The sequence below is a fragment of the Rhyacophila brunnea genome, unplaced genomic scaffold (assembly GCF_057557595.1).
Source record: "Rhyacophila brunnea isolate RB1 unplaced genomic scaffold, BYU_Rbru_1.0 scaffold_23, whole genome shotgun sequence".
In the NCBI taxonomy this organism is placed as follows: domain Eukaryota; kingdom Metazoa; phylum Arthropoda; class Insecta; order Trichoptera; family Rhyacophilidae; genus Rhyacophila; species Rhyacophila brunnea.
In genome coordinates, this window is record NW_028232893.1 from 28,889,723 (window position 1) to 28,905,933 (window position 16,211).

Below are 16,211 nucleotides of genomic sequence, written 5' to 3' on the forward strand. Positions count from 1 at the left end.
ACATTAATTCAATTATCATAGCTGATTTTGGGAATATTTATGAATTCAAGAATGAAAACCTAACCTAACCCAACAAGTAATCCAGTATATCGGCTATTTTCAAATTTGTTTGATGCTAGCTTCCTGTAAAGTGTAAACCGACAAGAACCGTGTTTTACTTAGACATGAATTTTATGTCAGTACTAAACGACCTTAAGAGGTTGGACGGTCTTTAATATACAGCCATATATTTCTGATACAACATTTCACAGTGAAGTGTGATACGGTGAGCTGCATACGTACAAGTTTCCGGACACGCCCAACCTATCGCTAATGTTAAGGGTAGTGTAATGTGTTCTGATTAGTGTTCTCCGAATGATATTCCGTGGAACTCCAGGGTTCTGGAAGGTAAACTTCCATATTCCGTATTCTGTGTGTTTTGTTAGCATCGTAATATGAAGCACTGATCGCGACCCCCTTTTGTGATAGCCAAATAACATGCGACCATTCACCATATTGGTTATACATTTGAGTTGTGCACGCCATTCACATCCCGCTGAATGCTGTCTTAAGTTTTAATTGAAACCATTTTGTTCAGAATGAAAATTTAATAAAATTAAAAAAACATTTTGTTAATAATACAAAATTTGTTAAATTATTTATTCAGTCTTCTCCTTGGATGGTGCACTCTTCATCCAGTACCAAACATTCTTGGCGGAGATCAGCACTGGAATCATTACCGGAAGGAATAGTGGAATGTAGACAGCATATCTGAAAAATGAAAAATATGTTGTGGTAAAATTGTTTAATTGGATCACGTGTGTCAATAAAGCTGCGATTACATTATGATCACGTCATGCTGTCACGTCGACAAATTTTGTTTATGGTTTCATCATTCCACAGAATATTTTGAATGAGCACTATCTCTATAAATTCAATTATGGAAAGTGCCAACTCTACTTTATTAGTATTTTGAGTTATTTTTCATTATCCATGTTAATTTCAATTAATCTAACAGTTTTCTACGTGTAGATAATATTTTGAACAGAACCCGCAGACCATGGATAATAGACGTAAACACCAGACATAGATAATAATTTAATAGAAAATCCATAGAGAAAAAAAAATAAACACAAAGAACACGCGAACATGTGAGTCGAAAATGTGTGGGCATGCAGAACATAATAAAAAACGTTCATAGAGTGATGCGGTTGGTGATATGTGTGAGGTGACCTCATTGTTATTCTGGCGATTTCAGAAAATTTTGCCAAATGACAATGTTCGTTTAAAGGTTCAAAATGTGCTACGGGATGGGAGCATCAGTCTAATAACATTTTAAATACAAAGAAAAACAACATTACACATTTTTTTCCCGTAGCGGCAGCATATTGTGACAGCACATAACATGATGATAATGTATTTGAGCCTTAAAAGGGATATATGAGGCATCTAGAGGATTTCAGTTTGTTATAAATGTGCGTTGCTATGGAAATCAACATGACATGTCATTTCAGTTTTTCAATTTCCTTCCAAAGTGACCGTGCGAAAAATGCACTAATGACTATTTCAAACCACCATAATGGCTGCATCATTATCTTTAAACATATCATCTACGGTGCAGCTGATTGCAACGAAAAGACAGACCATGACACGTTCTGCAGTTTCCTTGGTGCCACATTCGCAGTTTGAAGGATCATCGGAGTATCTCCACTTTTCATATTGTTTTTAATTTTTGTTACTAAGGTTCGTATCCGATTTTTCAATGAAAATTACTAACTAAAATTGACAAAATGCCATTAATAAGCAAGTTAGAAAAAAAAATAGATAAAATATATATAATAAAGATAAAAAGATCTTTTCTAGAGTATCGTTTTCTGGTGGTAATCCATGAATTTATCACTTGGTATTCACCACATTAGATAATAATATGATCTCTATAATGTGTGTTTCGCTCACTTGGTGAAATTTTTTTTTTTAACATCTTTGGTTTCAATGTTTGTTTATTTTTTTCATCATACATATAATATATTTTCTAATTGAAACAATATGTCCATTTTTCTTAGCCGATTTAATTGACTTTCATTTTTTTCATATGCTTTTGGCAGGTTTTTTTTTCTGACCATGTCCGATCGTAATAGGATCATAATATGTGCCTTCACAGAGTCTAGGTTTGTATTAACAGATTTTGTTTTTACGAGAAATGGATGTTATCCACTTGCTCAACCCATTAGGTCCATACTCTGACTCATACACAAGTTGAAAAACAATATGTGTACTTGCCAGAACCAGGATTCGAACCTGGGACCCACGATGCTATAGGTTGATGCTGAAACCGTACGGCCATCGTGATAGATTTTATAAGTCATAAATTACTACATATTATTATATGAAATTACTCATAGAATACATACATATTTATTGTTAAATTTTGACCATAAGTCGACTTTCAGAAATGGACGTCGCAGATATATTGTTATTGAGAATAGAATCCGTTGCAATCTTCCAATAAACGACTCATATTCAATAAAATGAATCATTAAAGCCATCTGCTGGTAAGTTTGAGTCAAGTTTCAGATACATACCGATTAATTAAAACAATTTTAAAGATTTAATTTGACAAAAAATAATTACAAGATAAAAAGACCTTTTTATATACCACGTTTTTCAATGTTCTGTTGAATCATATAAACTTGACAATTCTATATAATATAATTTAGGACAAATAAGGCAATTCAAATAAGGCAGTCAACAAATCATTTTTTTGCTATTTTGCGAACAAACAAATATAGAATACTGAAATGTCATTTTGATTTCCATAGTAACGCACGTATATATTAATAATTTAGTTGCTAGGACCCCAGACCCGTAGCAACCGATAATAGTGGATTGGATTTCGGATTTCTTCCGAAATAACTTTTCATACAAAACAGAATTAACCGAAAATGAATTCAATTCTACTTAAATATGGCTAAAAGTATTAAAAGAATGCATTGGCATCGTGTTCTGATATATTCTAAAAGTTTCAAATGTCTAGCTAGTCGGGATGTTAGTTAAAAATCGATTGCAAGATTTATACTGGATAAACAACGACCGGTAAAACAAGAATACGAGCTAAGAAAAACGTGGTAAAATACATAATATTGAAAAACTTAAGAATCATAGTGTCTGCTGAATGCAGAACTATTCTAGCTCACATTTGACATATTTTGAAGGAGAGTTTTTTGAAACAGTCTGGTTTAGTTATTTTCTATTTATATAGATAGACAAATGTATGCACCATTTTATTCATCAATAATCCTACTAAAATAATATTTTAATATAACATATTATGTTGCATACATTGCTACTCAAATATGTTGCAAATAAGTATTATCGCGGCCATAACAAAAAAATGATGTATTATCCTGCAGTTGCAAGCTTGCATGTATGAATCAAAAAAGTTTGGAAGCTTCTGAATTTTCATACAACATTAGAGATTTTTTTCGATCTGCGCCTGCGCAGTAGAACGATAGTGGCGAGCCTGCCGGCAGAAAACGAACTATACTCATTTTGAGGTGAACCGATTTTCACTACCTGTCAAATAGTACCATAAAATGACAACATCGTGTCTCGCTTACTCTTGAAGAATGAGATTGGAGAGACAGTCAGCACTTTTACGTCATGTAAACAGTTATTGTCACGATAATTTAAAATACGCACTATTGCTGCCAGTGAATCCATGCACGTGTACAGGTGCTATGATTCAAAGAACTCTCTCCTAAAAATTTCAAATCTAAGTTAGAATGGTTCTGCATTCAGCTGCCGATAGGTATTAGAATTAGAATCTTAGAAAAAAGGTTGAACCGAGTGAGATGCAAACTCACAATTAGACAATAAAATTTCCATCACATCCCTCTTATTTCTGTAAGTAACCCAAATATTTTCAGTTAAATTCTTTTTAATTCAATACAGATTTAAGAATGTTCATTAAAAATACATATTTTGGAACAGCCTCAGAAAGATATTATGCGAGGATTCTTCTGATAGGTTTATTTCCAACTTACTTCTGATCATCGGGAAAGTATAATAAAGCCAGCAGACTAGGATCGGTGAACGCGGCCTCGGCAGACAGGAATGCGTTTCTGGAACACTCAAGGGCACTCATTAGGTCGCCATTTTTAAGATGGACGCCCGTCCTCTCCACGTTCTCCACAGCGTCGTAGATGGATGCTCCCACGTCGTCGTTTATCACAATATTGGAAATTTCGCCTGGAAAATATGAGAGATAAATAAGAGAGAAGAAAATAAACTTTTCGTATTACAACAATTAAAGTGCTTACTTTCAAAGCGGCTAAAATGAAAACGGGCGCGCGGCTTAAGCGTCGGCCTATAGCTTCGTTGGTCCTAGGTTCGAATCCTGGATCTGGCAAGTGCACATATTGTTTTTCAATTTGTGGATGAGTCAGAGTATGGATCTAATAGGTTGAGCAAGTGGCTGACATCCATTTCTCATATACAACCAATACAAACAATACAAAGGCCCATATTATGATTAGGATCAGACATGGTCAAATATAATAAAATCAAATAAAACGGTTTTATACAATTTTGAGATAAATTGAAATAACATAAATATCTTTTACTACTGTTTTAGGCGATTTTGAAACTAAGCTAGATTTTTAATAATTAATATTGACGTAGGTGTTTAGCTGAGTTTTTAAATTAAAACTAAGACCATACTACGGAAGACATGTAATATATTTATGAAAATATATGAATACGTGTATTAATTAAGGCGCTAAGTACCAAAATAATAAAAACTGTCATTTTTATAGAAAAATGTTCTACATACCAACGCCAATAACTTCAACTATAGTCTAAGTGCCTCAAGCAAGTCAAAAAAATACAGCAAAATAATTAAACCTGTCGACGTTGTAAGTCCGTTGGCGTGTTTTATTTATAATGGTGTAAGTAGCACTGCAGTGGTCAACGGCATTCAATATAAAATAGTTGACGATGGTGTGTTGACACTTGCGAGTTCTTAATACCTAAAATTATAGAAGCTGCCGTGATTGCTTCACACTGTAAAACTACATTTTTCAAAAGGTCTGCTTCATGAAATTTTACTGCAACGATTTTGTAACTACAGGCAATACTACTTTTTGGTACTTAGAGCCTTATTTAATACACGTATTCATATATTATCTAACTCAAAATACTCGAAAAACCGTTTTAGCCGCTTTTGAAAAAAAGCGCTTCAATTGAAGAACTGAGGATTATAGGAAAACAGACAGTCCTCAACTTTCGTATATAATTGGTTCTTGAAGATGTGTATTGAATGTATGAAAAAAAAGCAATGCAAAAAAACATAAAAAAGTGTATTTTAAAATATTTTGGACAATGAGGAAATAAATTCATTTGCAGCATCTTTCTCTGCACTGACAACTTCTCCAGTGAATTTAATAATATGTAAAGAATACCTCAGTTTAAATTTGTCGAACCAACCTTTCAACCGAGTCTTCCAATCTTTTAAGAGCCTTAGCTTGAATAATTAAAAAACTAAGGATTCAAAGATCTTTCCATTTTATCCATCACTATACCTCTTTTGGAAACAATCTTTAAACATATATTTCCATCATAGACCGGCTAAGTCGTACGAACGGCCGTTTGAAGCAAAAGATTCACCGTTTTCAGAACGTCTAATTGTTTCCATCTTTGTCTCAATCATATGAAGTTTTTTTTTTCCGACAATGTCCGATCCGAATAGGATCATATGGGCCTCCACAGAGTAGAGGTTTGTATTAACAGATTTTTTTTTACGAGAAATGGATGTCAGCCACTTGCTCAACCTATTAGGTCCATACCCTGACTCACACTCATATTGAAAAACAATATGTGTACTTGCCAGACCCAGGATTCGAACCTGGGATCCACGGCATGATAGTCCTTAATTTATTTTTGTCAGTAACAACACTGCAGTTTTTCCGTTTCTCACTTATGTTTATAAATTTATTGGAGCGGAGGAGATGGGAACGGCTGCATGGAACCATACAGTTTTTGCCAGTGGTGAAGGGTGGAGGTAGGCTGTTAACCCGATCGCCGCGGATGGGACATATGTTGTTTTTTACATAAGCTCTGATACTGGGCGGATGTCGCAACTGTTGATATCGAAAATTGAAATGTCGGTAAAGTAGGAAATACTTCACGCATAGTATTAATTTTTGTATTGAAAAATGCTCTGATTCGTGTTCGTACCACCATATCGATAACTCTTCAAAAATATGTTGTTTTAATTTCATAAACATCGATCTTTCGAACCCCTTCGATCTATCGAGATTCGCCGGTCCGATTGCATCAGTTCAAATCTACGCGGTATTTTTCGCGGCTGCGCAGTAGGTATACAAAATATATTTCATTCGAGTTGAGTGTGCGCCGAGTATTTACCGTGTAAAGTTGAATTCACCGCGATTTTTACATCATGTGCGGGAATACGAAAAAGACAACCAAAAAACGAAAAGAAATTTGTCGTAATATTTCTAAAAATGTACTTGAACTTGTGTTCTGGATTATGTCATTTATTACTCATGTGTCTCCCTAATTGTTTCAAAGTCATAAATCGAGCTCATTATTGAAAGTCGTAAATATTTAGTAAAGATGCGTCCACACGGAATGAAAAAATATATATTATTATATTTTAGAGGATTGCAATTTTTATAAATAAATTACGAATTACTATGAAGGAATATATAAAACGTATAAATTTTTGCTAAAAAAACACACACGGGTAGGTATAAAATATAAATCATGGAATATTGACTTTTCAACTATATTACATATTATCTTCGCGTACAATTTAATGCTTATAAATTTTTAAAACCTTACCCAAAAAAAAGTTTTTATAGCACTTGGAAAAATTTACGCAATTTAAAAAATAAATATTGTTTTTTTTACAAAACATAAAATGACAATCACTAACATAACACAATGCTCAATAAAACTGAAAAGTAATCTACAAAATCCAAGTTTCACTAAAAAAAAAACAAAAAAATTATTATAATATTTTCAATCAGTGTGGACTCACCTTTACGCTTAAATTATAATGGCCCATAAAACATGTAAAATGCTGACACAATCTATGCCACGAAATAAAACTGGTGACTACCATCCAATTTTAATGGATTTGTCATCAATAAAACTTACACTAATTAACAATAATTCATAAGTCACCAATAAAAGCTATTATTTTCAATAATTTTTATGGCATTTTTAAGTGTTTTTAACACGAGTAAAATAAAATTAGTCAGTGATTAATTGTCTTCATCGGCGCACTTGTTTTGAAGTCAAGTGCTTTGTCATCGAAAATGGCTACAGAGTTTATCCGAACAAAGCAATACAGTAGTTTTGTTAAAGTAAACACAGCTAAATTCAACACTCTATTATGTGTTTTAGTGTGGCACTTGGATCCTTATGTATCTAGGCATGATAACAGTTGTAGCCACAATTTTTAACTGCCGTATTTATTATAATACAGCGAAGAATAACATTTCGAAAAACCTACCGCGGACAGCACATCTTTTGTATGGAAACTTAACGCGCCGATCGGGTTAAGGTCCGCCATAAATAGTGCACATAAAACTTTGTCAGTCATTCAACTGACGTTCACATGGCATCATAACCAATGTGCTTTCATGTCTATATAACAGTGGCGAAGGGTGACTTTTGGAAAGAGGTAAGCTGTGGAGATAAGAGAAAAAGAGCACACTTGTCAGGTAACTTACGGGAAATAAGAAGATAATACTTACGATATTACTACTGATGAATAGGTGCACACTAATGACAACGACACACTGGTCATAGGTTTCACCGCCGAATTTGTCAAATTATTTAAATCACTTATGGCAGTAGAATTCCACGCATACTTTCTTTACCAAACAATACGCATCGCCAACAAAAAAGTTTGTTTAATGTATAACTGCCAGTTAAAAACAAATATTTATCATTTATAAATTGTTGTGAAAATGTCTAATATAAGTTTTTTTGCTGTATTCAAATCTAAATGAACCCTTGGAAGGTCAAGCTTTGATAATTTTTAAATGCAATCGTTCGCACATTTTTTACCGGGACACTACACAATTTAATAAATACTTATATATTTAAAGCACTGGCGAATGATTTCGGTACAATATGAGATAATTTATCCACATTCACAGTAACACAATGAATTTTGTATTATAAAATAAACCTTTACCACCGCTTTGACATGTCAAAATGACATAAACTGTGAATAGCATGTTATGTTTGTCTATGACTGAAGTAACCTAAATAATAATCGCGAATTAATACAATATTTATTTTTAATAACAATTTATAAATTATATGTGATCGAACACAATAGTTATTATTTTTTTTAATCATCCTTATTATTTATTATTTGCTTTTAAAGATAAGCAAAGACAATAAGCAAATCAACATTTCGAATAAGCTTGTCTGTTAACGCTTCTGAGTCTCGAACAAAAACCCAGACATGCATGAAGTTGGCAACTGAATTTCGGTAGAAAATTCGGCTTGGATTATCGTTGAAATAATTCTAAAAATAGCACTCACGTTGGACGTTCCGTCATTTATTTTTGATTCGAAACATGACTAAATTAAAAGCTCTACTTATAAATAACGACGATAGATGGCAATCAATATTTTTATTATAAACTACAATGTCCTACAATATAGATATTTATTTATATAAATTAAATACTTGAAAATAGAAGGTAAGCTTTAAATAATCGCTTAGTATGGAGCCTTCGCCACTGCTATATAAAATGGGCCTACAATGTGATACAAACCTAATAATTGAGCCAGAGATCGAAGAGTCAGCTTTGCCGACGTCACTTGCTCGATGGTCCTGATTCGGATGAGAGCATCTAGCTCCCATTTCCTCGGCGATACAGTTGTAATCGGTTCTACTTCTGCCCCGGGAATTGGGTTCTAAAACAAACACAGAAGTTACATTGGCCGAAAGTCCAAACAATTGATTTACCACTAGGATAGACTTATAGCTAAATTTGTATTGGTTTAAAGTGTAAAAGTAATCCTTGTTCATCACGACCCCGGCAAGTGTGAATTTGTCATATAACGATTGAATTTTAATGGTATTTTTTTGTCCGGCACATATTTTAACATCTGCCATTTGCCAGGAATCGTCATAAGTGGAATCTTGCGCGTACGATCAAATTATTTGACATTTATCAAGAAATTTTACATAATAAGTGTAGACAGGCCAAGCAGGGTAAACCATGTAGATTATTTTTTGCGATGTAGAACAAAATTAATGCTTTTTTGCTCAGTTTTCTTCTTTTAAATTGTTTTTATTTCAAATCCCTTGTTAATGTCCAAAACGTATTCCGAGCGATCAACAGTTTATGATGTTTCGTAAGGTTATTAGGACTGTCTATAATAGTGGAGGTAGGGTGTGGAAATTCGACAAAAATAGTGCGCACTTTGTCAGTCATACTTATTTGTTTTCATTGAACCAAGAGTACAAGTTATAGATGGTGTTGGTTTGATTTTAAAATTGGACTAAGCCCTGCCAGAAAAAAATCGCTAGACAAAAATTCATTTACATATTATAAGAATATAATATATTCTACTTACTATAATATTATTATATATATATACTTATTCAAATAATTATTAATTTTTTTAAATAAGTACAATATTTTATTATATCGTATTGACATTTTTATGATAGTATATTATAATATATTGTAGGTATATAATTTGATCAAATTCAATTACACAAAAAACGTTGTTTATGGAATTACCTTCACTTATTATAATATAAAAAAGTTCTACTAGTTATTTTGTAATATGTGACAATCTAATTCACTGTGAATTGACACATATAATTTTAAATCGTCTGCCAAGAGTAAAAACTGGATTCCATTGATAACATTGACAATGTCACAAGATTTGATATAATACACGTGATATGATATAAGAAAATAAAATCGCTAAGACACTTCGCTTTCTTCCATTTTTTGTGATGCAAGTGCTTTAATCGTATGTCCAATCACGAGAGTCCTTTTTGCTGGACGGCGTGGGTACGGGGAATTTGAAAAAGAAAGTTAGTAAGCGTCCTTTGTAAACCGTGTACGGACCTGTGTAACTAATTGTAAAAACAAAATATGTAATGGACTATAAAGTAACGTTGTCCAACCAAATATTAAAATATATAACGCTAAGACCGCACGAGAAAGACTTAGTGTTTTATTTAATTTTACCAACATATATAAATCCTTTTTTTATCTTTTTTTTGTGAATCCGGGGTTCGATGGACACCTGAGCTAGCCGCTGGAACCCCGGGTATCTCAATTTCTTATCTCTGAAAACTGCTTGAGATTCATACAGGATAAGAAATGAGATGAATACAAATTGAAATCACCAATGATGGTTATACAATTATCAACTGGCAAGTTTTCAAAGTATGAAAAGAACAAATTATATGCATCGCGAGACGATCGCGGTGGAAAATACACGTAACAGTGAAAAATGACCCATTTCACCGTAATCGAATAATAACGACGTTAATAGCTGCAGCAAAGTGACAGTCAACAACAGATATACTGTCTGGTCGGTCGGAGCGTACAGCAATGAGAACGCCACCACCTCTCTGCCCAAAATAAAAATTGCATTATAGTGAATTTTTTTTAGCTTTATAAGCTGGCGACCCCACAGAAAACCCGTCGCGTTCCGAGGTTGGGAACCCTTGGTCTAAACAGTCATCTCGCTCGAAAGTTTAGCTTTGCCAAGAAAAGTGCTGTTAAAACATAGCACTTATTGTAACAATTACAACAATTGGATACAAACCTTCCTTAGATAGCAGCGGGAAGCGTCTTGCGTACATAGTCTAAGGAATAGACACGCTGGATCCAAACACATGTTTGTGAAAAATTGTTTAGGTTTAGGAATCAGGTTATAGAAAGTATTGAGAATACTAGACGTGTTGAAAATAAATCTTGGTGAATATCTTCACCTTGGAAGTGAATAGAGGTAATCCACACAAAATTCAAAAACGTTTTTATTTGACCAAACAATTTTTGAAATACTTATTGGTTATAATTATTATTATGGTGAAGAAAAATAACTGATTTTTTTACAGGAACATGATTTCCATCAAATTTGCTAAACAATCTAATACACAAATGACATCCGTGAAGCTCTATTCACTTCCAAGGCGACGATATCAGGAAAACATGTATAATAAATAGTAAAAGGCATGCGTAGATTAGAAATGCTTTTTATTATCGCTCAAGTCCGACAATTCTAGGAATATATTCTGGAAGAATTGCCAAAGAAACCAAAATAACCACTAAATAAACTAACTATATATGGTATATAATTATATAAAAAAGTTCCACTAGTTATTTTCATTAAAACATTTTAGAATATAAAAAATCATTGGTTACATTGTATAGCATTGTAAATTAATAATAATTATGAGATATCGTTATAAGCATAGAACACGAAAAATCTGAAAACCATCATGAAAATCCACGAAACAAGCATGGCATGCATAAACAGCTACAAAAGAAGTTGTTTATTCTAATGAAGTATATATAATAAGCAATATTATTGAAGTTAACCCACGAGCCATCACGTGGCCCTACATTGGTTGATGTGAAGCATCTAGTTCAGTTTTAGGCTGGGAATGCCCTAGGAAAAGATACCCAGGACTAAGGTTGCTACGCTCAAAGTGAGCTCTGACTGAGTTTAAAGAAGTTACTTTCTAATGCAAAGTTCCGGGGAGAGAAGAGCGCAAGGAAATTATTAAAATAAAAATAATTCTATTGTATATATGAAAAAATAATGAAGCTAATCATACGAACAGCAAAAATTACGTGTAGAGATCTTCACGCCCGCAGTAAGACGCCGCAAATTTTTTAAATGCAGGATAATTGGCCTTAGTAGCAACCAAGTCGGACGGCCCGATGGGCCCAACAGCTGGTTGGACCGACCTGAGCATCTCCTCCCGTTCGGGAGCACATTCTAAGACATTCCCAGAGGATGTGGTTGGCATCCTGAATTACCCCTCCGCATGGACATGTCGGACGGCTTACAAGTCCAAGCTCAAAGAGCTTGCCAGCGAACCCACCGTGTCCAATCACAAATTGATCGGTGTGATGGTCAGGAGTCAGATATTTGGTTATCTCCAATCGCCATTTAATGTCTGGAAAAAATTAAAATGTGTGCCGGCCCTTGGTTGATTCATTCCACCGTCGCTGCCAGGTCTTCTATGCCGCGTCAAGCGTCAATAGACGTATAGTCAGGTTACTTTTTCAGCAACATGCCGAGGAGGCGGGGCAAGGTGAAAGTCACCAACAACGGCCTCCTCACCTTTGAGGAGCTTCGTTGACGGACCGCTGACCTGTATGTGCAGGTCAAGTGGAAGAATGCGGCCAGGACCGGAAGCGCGTCCGTTGAAGTTGATCGGTAGGCCTTTGTGATTTCTAAGAGCGCACTACGTAGTCTATCAGTTTTATGGATACGCGAAATTCCATGTCCAAATGTCAAGGAAAACTATGACATATTTATTGCGAGAATTATATCAGAAGTCAACATAAATTACTTTTTTATTTTCTTCGCTTTAGTTTGCAAATTATTTAATATAAACTCAGGTTCGCGAATTCTCATACCCCGTTGGATACGGCTATCAGCTAATTCTGGAAGAAGGCAATCATTATAAAAACTTATCAAACGCGGTAGAACACGTGTCTCAAACTGTGGATCTGGCAAAAGTCGTATGATTTCGATTCCACTGTCGGCATATACAATTAAATCACAGTATTCCTTCTTCGCAATGTACAACTGTCCCTGTATTTGAAACCAATAATTATGTGATTCTTTTAAGTGAAGTACGGAGTTCACAATAGTTAAACATAATATATTGTTTTGTAATGCTGCCTCTAAAATTGGTTTGGAACCGATGGACGGAAGACATTTAACTTCTATCAACCCATTTTTCCCAATTAAACCGTCGGGGCTTGCTCCTAAAAATGGGAATTCCGTTCTTACAAAAAGACCACAAGGCATAACAGTGACTTTGTTTTTTGCTTCATATAAGGCAATAGCAGTGCGTTCATTCTTCCTGCCATACATTATATCCTTTGTCACAATATCACTTGGGAAAAGCATATTTTTAACAGTATTATGCCGAGGTGTCGTATTTCTCATTTTGAAAATATTCCCAAACTTAGATGCTGTCAAACGTTTATGCCTGGCATCAATCCACAAATAATTTTCACTTTGCCCTACTGTCGCCAACTGCAATTGCTTACAATCTGTATCGCAAGAAACTCCAGCCTGTAAAGATTCCATAATTTCTTTCATTTTCTCCTGTAAGTCCAACTGTGGAATATCTGAATCGGCAGCATGCGGGCCATATTCACAGTCAGCTTGGTTGCTTACAGGGACAGTTGGTTTTTTATACCTGGAAGTGAAATCTAAACGTCTCGCCTTAAGACGATTTAGCCGACTAATAACAACACTTTTAATTATTTGACTAGGAGACATACCGGTTATATTTTTATGCATACCTAAAATATGTGCTGACCCCAGCGAATGAGCTAGTCCAGCACCATAACATCTACCCTTATAACTACTGCCTCTGGAGAAATCAACTCTTTTTCCACCTGTCAATTTGCTCACCAATGACATATAATTTTCTGCCGAGTTTGTGGTAACATTCGTTACTATCAGCTTTTTGAATTATTCCGTCTAGATGGAGGCGTATACCTTTCATCATCAAAGATTTTTCCAAATATGGTACATTGTTTACATCAGGATGTGTCTTCTTGCAGTAATCTGCACGGCACTCAGAGTGTTCGCCAAATACATGATTGGGTCCATTTTTCAAATCCAACTTTAACTGAGTGATATTGCCTTCGCATCGTTTTATAGCGTATCGTGCAGCACTTTTGAGACGTTTAATCTCCTTCCGCAATAAGCTTCGGCTTTTCGTATCGTATTTTACGTTATTAACCATCGTATAAAGTTTGCTAGTGTAGCATTTGACCATGTGATTCGCGCATTCCATTTTTTTAATTTTATACCCAAACGGTGCTCTCTCACGCACCCTAGCAAATACACTTGAATCACCATCCCCTATTAAAAATTTTACCCATACTTGATGTTTGTCAAAAATATAATTTAGTCCCTCAACTACAATGGTTTGCTCCATGCCTGTCGATGGTCCAGAAAAAGATATATTACACTCATGTTTCTTAGCTGGTTTTTTTTCATTGGCTGCGATGGTACAAATGTGGCAATATTTGTTCTTAACACCTAGGTAAAGAAGTTTTCCTGTTCGTTTTCCGATGATGCATGCCACTCCGGATTTGGCAGAAAAACTATGGCCATAACTCCTTCTTGACCAACCTCCGTCAACAATGACCGTTATATAGGGGTGTTTTTCATCAATTTCATTATTTTCTATAGCCAACTGTTTCTCGATCTCTATATCCTTCGACATTTGATCACACAAATGAGTTTTCCATGACTGGCTAACTTTTTTTTCATGCCTTTGGAACGTTCCCGAAGACATGAATGGAATTCCCACAATACCGCATAATTCCTGTGCCTGACTGTAACCAATCCCGATATTTAAAGATCCCCAAACAAATGATGTATTAATCGTAGACGTTTGGGGTTCAGTTAATACTGACGCTGTTTTCTCACAACACCTGCATTCAAAATGCAATGTTGACTTAATACCGTATACGATATACCGTATACCGAATACGTTTTCAATTTTTTCGGCCAACAGCTCTGAATGTCTTCACAACTATCAAGTCTCACACAATAATTGTGCTCATCTGTCAATACTGGAAGATTGTCTGGGTCATCCGAGATGGATACATCACTATTTATCACCGGAATTGGTTCACAAGCAACGGCTGTGTTGGATGATACTAACTTCCGTTTCCTAAAGTATTCATCACGACTTTCCATCAATATTTTGGTAGTTTTAGATAGTTTTGTATTTTTTCTAGTGTAGGACTTATATTTTTTAACACTTACACATGGCACATCCATAATTATTAATAAAATATAGGTACTAGATCAATATGTAACAAAGATTTATATTCACTTATCACACACCTCTGGTATTCACTATTTAATTAAACTACACTGAATATGTGATGTAATTTAAACACTCACAATATAATTTATCACAACAATATCACGTAATTTGCACTGAGTAACATAAATTATATAAAAATGCATAAAACAAGAATAACAACACGCCAAACGTCAGTAGCTACAACATAACCTAATAAAATAATTTTGGTTGCAGAAAATCATACAATGTGTGATTTCTTCACCAAAAATCAATCAATAATCACACGACCTACTTAGTAACGAAAATGTTACTGATTAGTTAATTAATTTATAATTAATTATAATTATTACAATTAATTAATAAAAAGATAAAATTGATTGGCGGTTGCCTAAGCGCGCGGTGATTATTGATGGTGCTGCCATAATATGTCAAAATGCGAGATTTGTTTATTTTTATTATAAATAATGGTAAAAAACAGTTGTAATTTAAGCAAATACTAATTGAAAATAATTTTCAGTATCAAATTTTGAATATAGGCAGGTTCCTACGTATATTAAGTAAATATTGTAATTTTAATTTGTTAAGTTATTTTTATTCATATGGCAATTTCGCATAGAAGTTTAACACAAACTGATTTTTGCCAAGATTCAGAGAAAAATAATGTTATTTTGTCTTGTCTATGTGTGAGTTTCATTTTCAACGTCATGTTATGGTTGTGTGTGTATTTTGTATGAAGATATTTTGTTTCCAAATAATTCCACGACGGCAGCACTATACGGCCAAGCGTCGGCTAAGTGTTGTCAGCATGTTGCCAATTCGAGCAATTATTATGGTTTCGATTTCTATCGATTCGTTAATATACAAAAATACAAGATTAAATTTAAATAACTAGCCTAAAAATTATTAAATAATATTTTTAATAGAAACGCTAATCGTTTTTTGCGATAAATTAAGTCTGAACCGAGATGTTTCGATTTTAATTGCATGCTTTCTAACCTCTAAATCGATGTTTTTTAAATTTGAAAAAAAAGATATAAGGATATAATAAATTCCAATTAACGTTTAGCGTTTCCCTAGGTAATAGATTTACGTACATTTTTATCGTAATTTTGATAATAAATCTTATGTCATTCATTTT

The 16,211-nt window shown here is 34.1% G+C and overlaps 1 protein-coding gene across 2 annotated transcripts in view; it reads right to left on the reverse strand.

Annotated features, from left to right (window-relative positions):
- Window positions 1-573: 573 nt before the first annotated feature.
- PIG-S (phosphatidylinositol glycan anchor biosynthesis class S) overlaps window positions 574-16,211 on the reverse strand; it is a 233,453-nt gene continuing 217,815 nt past the window's right edge. For both annotated transcript variants that reach the window (XM_085950583.1, XM_085950584.1), the window contains exons 9-11: window positions 8,799-8,940; window positions 4,023-4,227; window positions 574-750 (exon numbers count right to left, since the gene is read on the reverse strand). In XM_085950583.1, the coding sequence (XP_085806709.1) occupies window positions 639-750; window positions 4,023-4,227; window positions 8,799-8,940 (459 nt within the window). In that variant the 3' untranslated portion in view covers window positions 574-638. The remainder of the gene's footprint in view (window positions 751-4,022; window positions 4,228-8,798; window positions 8,941-16,211) is intronic.